General features: G+C 36.1%; 1 protein-coding gene across 1 annotated transcript; it reads right to left on the bottom strand.

Moving 5' to 3' along the window:
* Positions 1-2,829: 2,829 nt before the first annotated feature.
* LOC131614847 (uncharacterized) lies at positions 2,830-3,376 on the bottom strand. Its single transcript, XM_058886388.1, has 2 exons — positions 3,174-3,376; positions 2,830-3,072 (listed from the first exon to the last, which is right to left on the bottom strand). Exons 1-2 carry the CDS (start codon positions 3,369-3,371, stop codon positions 2,830-2,832), a joined length of 441 nt encoding a protein of 146 aa, XP_058742371.1. The 5' UTR covers positions 3,372-3,376.
* Between the last annotated feature and the right edge of the window lie 6,836 nt (positions 3,377-10,212).

Below are 10,212 nucleotides of genomic sequence, written 5' to 3'. Positions count from 1 at the left end.
AAATGTTATAGATTTTACAAATTTTAGGGTTTTTGGTACACATTTACGGTTTATGTAATTTGTGTTTGTTTATGCCATTGAATACCGCGCAAATTTGTTGATTTAAATATCATAGATTTTACATACTTTAGGGTTTTTGATACAATCTTCAGGGTTTTATAAACAATTTTGTTGCATGTTATAATGTTGTAGAGCAGAGAAACTCAATCTTCAACATTTTGACGAAAAGAAACTTCAACAGATGTACCTATGTCATAAGTTGTATCTGAAAAAACGATTGCTCCAGAAAAAAACATCAGGAAAATGTATAGCTACGAAGAATTTTGTAAACAGTTGGTAGAAGTGTGTAATCTTCGAGCAAAATACGGACTTGATCCACCAAAGGAACCTGCCAAGGAGCTCATTCAAAGTGCTCCAGTCAATACTGGTGTTGATGCAAGAAAAAGTTACCATGCATCTGTTTACAGAGCCTCTCTCCAAAATGCTGCATCCAGGAGGTAACTCTGAAGTGTGTTTTATGAATATGAACATGTATTTTACCATAAAAACCTGTATGATTAGAGAGCAAGTAAGATAATAACGTTTCTTTACTTCATTGGACCATTTGTAGGAGTAATAAACATAGTAAGGTGTCGGGAATAGCGAAGGGAAAGGGTGTAGCTGGCGAGGGGGTTTCCCGACAACGCTGTGTGAAAGAGGTTACCAGTTCTACGATCAACGACAGGCTCTCCGTGGAGGTGGAAGTGTGTAATCTTCGAGCAAAATACAGACTTGATCCACTAAAGTAACCTGCCAAGGAGCTCATTCAAAGTGCTCCAGTCAATACTGGTGTCGATTCAAGAAAAAGCTACCATGCATCTGTTTACAGAGCCTCTCTCCAAAATGCTGCATCCAGGAGGTAACTCTGAAGTGTGTTTTATGAATATGAACATGTATTTTACCATAAAAACCTGTATGATTAGGGAGCAAGTATGATACTAACGTTTCTTTACTTGATTGGACCATGTGTAGGAGTAATAAACATAGTAAGGTATCGGGAAAAGCGAAGGGAAAGGGTGTAGCTGGCGAGGGGGTTTCCGGACAACGTTGTGTGCAAGAGGTTACCAGTTCTACGATCAACGACAGGCTCTCCGTGGAGAAAGGAAAGAATAAACTTTGGCAGAGCGAAGATAGGTTAACTCGTCCGACCCAAGGTGTGGTGATCGATGAGGGCATGGAAGGCAAACGCAAGAGAGGAGGTCATCGCGAAGTTGATGTCGGAGGTAACGGCAAACTAAAGGGTAAGGCTGTAGGTTCTTTCGAAGCCCCCGACACTCAAAGCGTCGACTATGAATTCACAAGTATATCATCCGACAACAATAGGTAAATATATTTTGAACATATATTATATTGAAATAAGTTGCTTCGATGTTGAGTTGGAAGTTTCTAAACAAAGTTTATATGATGTTTTGGCTTTGGTACAGGGTGTACACTCCGATCATTGTGAATCAGGATGAAGAGTATTGGGTTAGAGAAGTGTTTGATGCAAAGAAGATGCGCAAGAATGTGATGGTATGTCCTGTTTTTATTTGATTTCCTATAACAGCAGAAGTCAGTTGTTAATTTTAAAGAACCTGACATTCGGTGAAAACCTTTGCAGCAATTTCCAGCAAATGTGATTGATAGTTGCCTTCTCCGCCAATTTTCAAACATTGTTTTACTTGACTGTGATAAGGGTGAACCATACTACTGTGAGATAAAGAAGAGGGAAGAGAAGAAGGAGACATATCTGTGTGGGGCGTGGTTTGATTACGTAAGGAAAGCTGATTTGAAGGTCGGTGACAAACTCCATTTTGTCATCCGATACCCACCGGTGGAGGAAATATTGGTATATGTTGAGCGTAGGGCTGCAACCCTATAGGGGCACCGAGGAGGATCATAGTTGCAATGGTTTTTTTGAAAGATTCTATTTGTAATATTATAATTTTATATTGTAAACAGTGATGGAAGTTTATTAAGTTTTATTTATAATGTTCCAGATACAATGTTAGTTGTGAAGTGAAGTATATTGGGTATTTTGTATGTGTTTGTTAAGTTTTAATGTAAGTGATTGTTATTGCTGGGAAATTTTATGGTTGACCCCAGTTTATTAAGATTGGGCCCATTTTGTGGTTGTATTAATCATAGCACATTCTGTTGTTTATCTGCATGATTTATATACTTTTTATATCAAAAAGTATTTGTACGGAGTAAGGATCCATGCAAAAACCCATGCAATGCTCAAAATTCAGGGGGTGCAAAAATGAAAAAGCATGAATTATTGGTATGTTAACATAGTTGTTTTGCAACAACACACAGTGGGACAGTCTGTTGCGACTGCTCGATGATTTTTAAGACTTTGTTTTTATTTTTATTGGATTATTGTCATTAGATAAATTAATCAGTCATGATACAATATGCAAAGTATTTTCCGGATTAAGGTTTCTGTTACTAATGACCTAATTTATGGTTGCTGTTGTTCACCTTTCTGTTACTAATGACCTAATTTATGGTTTTCTTGTTGTTGTTGTTGTTTATGCTTTTGTTACTAATGACCTGATTTATCAGAAAACAAATTATTCATTTATAGAAAAAAGAAACTTCTCATCTGAAATATTTGTAGTGAGTAAATTGCTAACTGAATAATTCATTACACTACAAAAGTACATTATGAAACTCAACATTTGATTCATTCCAACACCAAAACAGACAACATCAAAACAAACTACATACCAACTACTTACCAAAAAATCAATGAAAATTACTTTCCATCTTCAACCAAGTTTAATTATACGCCTAAAATTATTCGTATTACATCATAAAACGAACAAACATTCTTGTAGGAGGATCTGCCACAGTGCACTCAAGAACATCACCAGCCCTCAGACGAGTTGCTTTGACATACTCATACCAACCTAAGCAAAGATATCTCTCCCCTGGCCTCCTACCAGTCTTCAACACACATGGGTAAACAGCATCGGTATGAACATCGACAATGTCTATCTCAGTTTGCAACGGCAATAACCAATTGTCAGCAACATTAGATGGAAAGTGCTGCATTTTAAATATGTTTCATAGCACAAAATCATTATCAATACATGCTTCAACATAACATACCAACATGTCGATTAAAATAACCGGTCCAGATTACTTACGAAAACATTTTTTCCTCTTACACAAGCAGCAGTGACACGATAATTGAATGAAATGCCATTTTCTTCGACCACGGGATCACCAAAATTTTCATCCATCTCTTCTTCACCTTCATCACTTTCAATGTCACTGAGATCGACATTCTGTTCAACCTCATCGTAAACGTAATTACCTAAATACTCAGCCCATTGTTCATCCATCCTTCAAAAAGATAAACATGCAACTATTAAAATTACAAAGCAAACAATGAAATTATATGTAAACGCAAATATGTAAGCAAATGATAAACATAATTACGTATCACTTGAAGTCACTGAGTGGGATTCACCACTGGACATTTCTCAAGAGCAATAACACTTAACAATTCACTTTTAAAACAAGATTTTTTTCCTTATGTTATTTTTTCCTCTCTTGGTGGTACTACTACTATATATATTGGAAAAAATATATAGGTATAGTTACACCTAACCTAAACCTCATTCAATGGCATTAACTCTAAGTGAAAAAAAATATTAATGCATGATGGTAATATAACCACTACTGCACTCATAGAATTAGGTGACTGACAGTAGAACTATTAAACTGTATCAGTGTTGATTTGACTCCACTGAACTTACAAACTATATGCTAGGACACAAAAAAACTATATAGATGCATGTATTCTAACCTAAACCTTGTCATACCAATAAAAATCACCTCCAAATTCATGCCTGGTCAAATTACAGCTACTTCTTTGCTCGTTCAAGTACCACCATTGTTCATCGGTCGTTGTAGCCTACCGAAACACGAACCCGAATTTTCTGCAACTGTCGTTGGATATAATGGGATTAACGGTTGTAAGTGCATTGGATGCAACACCGGTTGTACCACTGGCAACACAGGTTGCAATCCATACACTGCAGGCATGGGTATGCTTGTGCTTCCAACTTCTGCGCGAGAAGTCGCCGTCACATTAGCGCCACGAGAGTTCGGTGGTTCCGTACATTTATTTTGCACACTACTTCCCCCAATGCGACCTCTTTTTCCATTCTTGTTCTGTTTTAACAAACAAATTATTCTTTTAATACAGATAATAACACGTTATAATTAATACAACATATCAGAGCTTGTATTAAAAAAAACATAATACCTTCACAACTTGGCTGAATGAGTCAGTTACTGGCCGCGACGTCATACAAACATTTTGTTCAGATGGCGCGTTTTCCGCAACCTGCAAATTATACAACAGAAACTACTATGTTTATCAAAAGAGCAACAGATTGACTCAAACGAACAGAATATAGCTTTTGAAATTACCAAACAACTCCTTGCATTATGAGTTCTACTATTGCATTTAGAACATCGCCTAATAGCTTTTATGTCATTCTTTTTTTTCTTTGGAGCACCTTTGCTACTCACAATATTTGGATCACCTACGGCTGAGTTCGATGCCAAAATAGGATCGTCCGTACTGCAATACTTTTTTTGTAACATCAGAATGTCACCCATTATTTCCCCATAAACACCTTCCTTTTTTGAAGCTTCTCTGCAAAAAACAGTAAATGCAGAACAATATGCACCAAACCGAGCTAGCTCAATCATATTAGGATCATCAGAACCATTACAATTCATGTTCAAGTATTGAATTTTTGCATCCTTCGTCCACCTCGACAAAATCAAACCGGTGGGAATGAGACTAACATGTTCTTCCTTCATGACACCAAACATATGAGAACATGGAATCCCACGAGAATCCCATAACCTACACTCGCATTGAAGTGTTTCACCATCATACACAACCTCTACGTCATAGTTATCACAACAATATTTTGTAAATCGATAAGTCTTAAATCCGTTGCGAATTAACCTTTCCTTAACAATCAATGATCCAGCCTTCACTATTTCATCTCTGACTTCCTTGAAAATCTCCGTAGTATAAACTTTCGCAGCATGGCTCTCAAGGGCACGCAGTTGAGTAGTCATCACAGGTTCTGAAAACTTTGATTTAAAATCAGTAATCAGTTCATTGTTTCTATAAGATCTCATAGCCTGATCAAAATTGTGCATAAATTCAAAAATGCAGCCTTTCTTCCTGACATAACTCTTGATGATTGCATTGACGGCTTCACATTGAGACGTAGTTCTTATACGTCCAAAAAACTTCTCACGTAGATATGCAGTTGCCCATAGTGACCTGTTCTCGTACGTTTTTGCAACCCAAGGATTTCCTTCAAGTCCGTTTTCTTTAATTGTTTTTGACCAAAACTCTTCAAATTGATCCTTTGTAAAATTAGAGTACATGGCTTTTTGAAAATCTTTCAAAAATTCCGAGTTCTTTACATTCTCAGACGCATTCTTGTTCAAATGCCAAGCGCATAAACGATGTGTCGCATCCGGAAACACCTGTTTTATAGATTCCCTCATCGCCCCATCTCCATCTGTTACAACTGCTTCTAGGTATTTATTTTCCATGCACTCTAAAAAACACTCCAACAACCACTTATACGTCTCTGTCGTTTCATCTGACACCAATGCAACACCAAAAATAACTGTCTGAGAGTGGTGGTTACACCCTGAAAATATAACCAATGGGTAGTTGTATTTGTTCTTCTTGTAAGTCGTGTCGAACGCAATCACATCGCCAAAACAAAAATAGTCAGATCTGCTGCTTCCATCAGCCCAAAAAAGGGACTTCATTCGTCCATCCATGCCTACGGCATATTTACCATATAACATGGGATCAGTAGATGACTTCACATTTAGATAATTTATAGCAGCGGCAACGTCACCATCTTTAATAGTAGCACGCATTTTACTATCAAAATAATTGTACAGATCCTTCTTTGTAAACCCAACACGATCGTGTCCACCCTTCTGAGCAACCATGTACCCCATTATATGACAAGTTCTAATTCCATTTGACTGTAGACCGTCAATCTGAGCTCTATCTGCTGCAGTAATCTCACGATAAATGGGGTGTAAGTGGATAAACCTAGATGGTGTTAATTCATGGTTGTGAGCCTCTTCAAAACATGACACTACATAACTACCCTTCTGGGGGTTGTAATGCACACGAAGCCTAGCGGGACAATTAGTGCGGGTCGTAGGTCTGTGTTCTCTTTTTCTATCAAGCCTCCTTAAGTGTTTTGTATCTCTTAGACCGCGTTTATTGCATACAAACTGCCTCATTATAATTGTTTGTCCACCCCCAGTCGATCTTGTCCTAACATCACTTTTCCTAATGGCAAACCCTTTACATTTAGCATACTTGAAATAAAACAAATTAGCTTCATCAACTGTACCGAATTCCATAGCACGAATTTCATCAGCAGTAAGGGCATCAATTTTCACTATTCTATCACCTACAACTGCATCAAATTCATGGAATTTTTCATTGTGACTATCACCATCGCCATCGCCATCACTTGAACTTTGGTACGCACTGGACACCGAATTACTGTCATTGTCCGATTCAGAATCAGATGTTCCACTGTCACGGCATCGATAGTCGTTGGAATCATAATGGTCGGTGTTTTCCATGGTAAACCTGAATTAACACATTTGTTAACACACCAAAAATCAACACAAATCACAGTACATAATTTCCTATTCAAATCAAAGGTACTTAACATAATTGAAATTTCCAAATCATCAAATAGGGAACCCATGTACAGAAAACAATTTCAAGCATCAATCACAATTCCTTATTCCCTTATTAAATCAATCGACCTGATTCAAAGGTACCCACCAAAAGTGAAATTTCGTAATCATCAAATATAAAACCCATGTAAATAAAACAGATTCCCAATCCTAAACCCTAATTCCCAATTTGAAATCAGTAAATCTTAACTATTCAAACAAATATAACAACCATTTTCTCATTTACCTTTGCAGCAGCGTGCTCAATACGAACACAAACAGATTTGTGGTCCTGTTACGTTTGACGAACCTGTGAATGGGATGATTACTGTTGTGTTGAGTTTGCAGTGTTGGGAAAAAATGCCAAGATGAGACGATAACTGTTGTGTTGAGTTCGTAGTTGGGAAAAAAATGCCAAGATGAGATGATGAAGAATTTTTATTTTCAACTTCTGTTCACGATGATGAAGTGAGGGAGATGGAGATGAGTTGATTAATTTGTTGAGTTGATTAATTTGTTTTAATTTAATTGATTTTGTTTATAAACATTACATTTTAAAAATAATATTAATATGTTAGGGACTAAGTTGCAATATACAAACTATAAAATTACCACAGTAAGTGACAATAAGGGTCATTTAATGCTTCAGTCCAATGTGGCACTATTAGGGCTTAGGGCTTAATTCTGATTGGTCAGACAGTGACTTCACCACTGAAGTCAAATTGGCGACTTCACCATAGAATTCTCCATATTTTAAATAAGTGGTAAACGGTTTTCTGCCGCCACAAAATGTATCAGTGATACTTGAAAAAAAAATTATAATTAATTTAAACTGCAACGATTGTGATCGGTGTGTATTTATCAATTAAAAATGTTAAAGTATTTACCGGAGCGCAAGTACTACCTTTTTTTTTTAAACAGTGATTCTTGCCACCCAATTTTTAACATTAAAACCCATTCTTGCCTGCTACGAACTAGCCACTATCCAACATTTTTTTTCATATGGCGGGATCCCGAAGAGTGAGTGTAATTTGGGAAGCAACATGTTGATGAATTTGGAAACAAAGAAACGAAATCATATTTAACAACGGAGTGGGCGATATCCAGAAAATCGTACACAATGTGAAGATATTCTCACGGTGGTGGTTGGTCATTTACAACAAATAAAATATTATTTGTAATTTCTATGAGTGGAATCATTGCACTTTTAAGATGTTGCTTTTAAATTACCCAATAAAAATATAACACGTCAAGTATAAGTTATCACTAATAACTTACCAAAATGTTCTCTCTCTTATCAAGTGCTTCCCTTCAACGGTCGAGTAAAGGTCTCTTTTTGCATTATGCATACATCCATCTTTCATGCATTTACATCTTTATTCATTTTCATTGTAACACGTATGAAATTTGTGGCTGCATGAATATTGCTCTGCTTCATGCATTTTATTTTCTGTTGGAATATTATGTATATATTCCAATATAGGGAGATGGATTGAAAAGGTTCATTAAGTCAAGTCCCATATTGTATGTTTGTTGGAAAAATTTCTTAGTCCCACATTGATTAGATTAGAAATCTTGGCTAGTTTACTTCATTATATAAGTAAGTCATTTGTTTCATTCCAAGACACACGAAAAACTTATTTTGAGATTTTCCTTCCTCACTCTCAAAACTCCGCGTCTTTCGAATTGTCGAAGCGCCAACTCTCCCCCTTTCTTTCTACTCGTTGAATTTTCCGAGTACTTTCTTGAATTCTCCTTAGAGAATAATGTTAATTTCTCCTCGTTTGGGTTGAGAAATTCTCAAGTATAATTTTTTCTTGGATTCTCTTTAGAGAATTATTGAAATTTCTCTTGGTTTGAGAAATTACTACGACTAGTCGTTATACCAGATACTAAGATGGTATGTATACCATATTTGAATGGTCTTAGTACCATCTGAGGGTGTATTTCTAGACTGATTATCTATCGTGCAAGTAGTAATTGTATAGTATAGAACTGGGTTGTTTTATCCTGGAGGCGTCGTGGTTATTAAGAGCTGCTTTGCATAATTTGGGCAGTACCACGAAATGTCTTAAAGAAAGCGTACTGATCCGCGACTCGACCTAGTAATTTCTTCGGTGGCAAACTTGTTAAAATCGTGATCCAACAATTTTAAGACATTTCGGATTGCCATGGCTATTGAAGAAATTATTGGTACTTCTGCGGATACTTTCTTTGACAAATCGTTCATGTTTGTGAGATGTCACTTCAAATGTCGGCAACAAATGATGATTTTCTTCTTAATGTTGAAAAAGATAGCTAACATTTTGACCGAGGACATTTTGTTGCTCCTTTTGGATCAATCGAACAAACTAACAGTAAGAAATCAGAGGATCAAAAGGAACGCGTAATAGTGTTGAAGCTGAATCTGCTGCACAGATTAAAGCGAATAATTTACAGCTTCGGAAAGAAATCACCTTATAGAAAGAATGATTATAACATTCTGAATGGAATCACAAATGATCTGTATGACTATTATGGTAATTGTGATACTTCAAAATATGTTTAAGAGGCTCTGAAAAATAATTATAACATTGAAGAAGCTGGAGAACAGAAGAATGATTTTAGCAGCTACGTGAAGTATCAGATGGTAGTTGAAAGGTCCATAGAAACTCAGTCACGAACTTCAAAAGATTTCTCATAAGATCATCACTGAAGGTATATACTTATAAGCAATTCGAATATCTTTTATTATTGACAAAATGCCCCTAGTTTAAAAGCTTTTAAAAATTATGTTTTGTTACAAAATAAAATTATTTTTTTGAGAGACTGATTATTCTCATTAAAGAAGAATATCAGAGACATGATTAAATAGAAAAGTCTTGGTTATTTTAAATAACAAAAAGAAATTCGGTGTCGTTCTGAAGTCATATGGAAAATAATTAAAGAATTAGAACCGCAATATTATGAACCGAATTAAGAATGAAAACCCTTCTATTATGGCCCTAGTTGCTCCAACTAGACAACAAACACCACCTAAAAGAAATGACGTTGTTTTCCTTTTGTTTCAACTGTGGAAAACTAAGTCATATGGCTAAGAAATGTATCTTGTAATGCTTGAACTTGGTGTAGCCCGTAATGCACGGGTTAACCTGGCCAATGGAAAATTTATTCATATGATCATTGAAATCAACATGGTTGATAGATTTGATGGTTGGTGGATAAACACAGGCGTCTCTCGTCGTGTTTATTATGATCGTGTTATGTTTAAAACATACACGAATACTAAAGATAAGAAAGTGTTGTTGGGAGATATCCACACCACTAATGTTGTCGATATTGGAGAAGTGGAACAAGGTCCACCTGTGAAAAGACTTTAATCTTGAAGGATGTCATGTATGCTCCCAAGATTATAAAGAATCATGTTTATGTTTTTTCTTCTTC

This window comes from Vicia villosa, linkage group LG6 (assembly GCF_029867415.1).
Source record: "Vicia villosa cultivar HV-30 ecotype Madison, WI linkage group LG6, Vvil1.0, whole genome shotgun sequence".
NCBI lineage: Eukaryota > Viridiplantae > Streptophyta > Magnoliopsida > Fabales > Fabaceae > Vicia > Vicia villosa.
The sequence above is the reverse complement of the archived record's forward strand: the minus strand, read 5'-3'. Positions and strand labels throughout refer to the sequence as shown.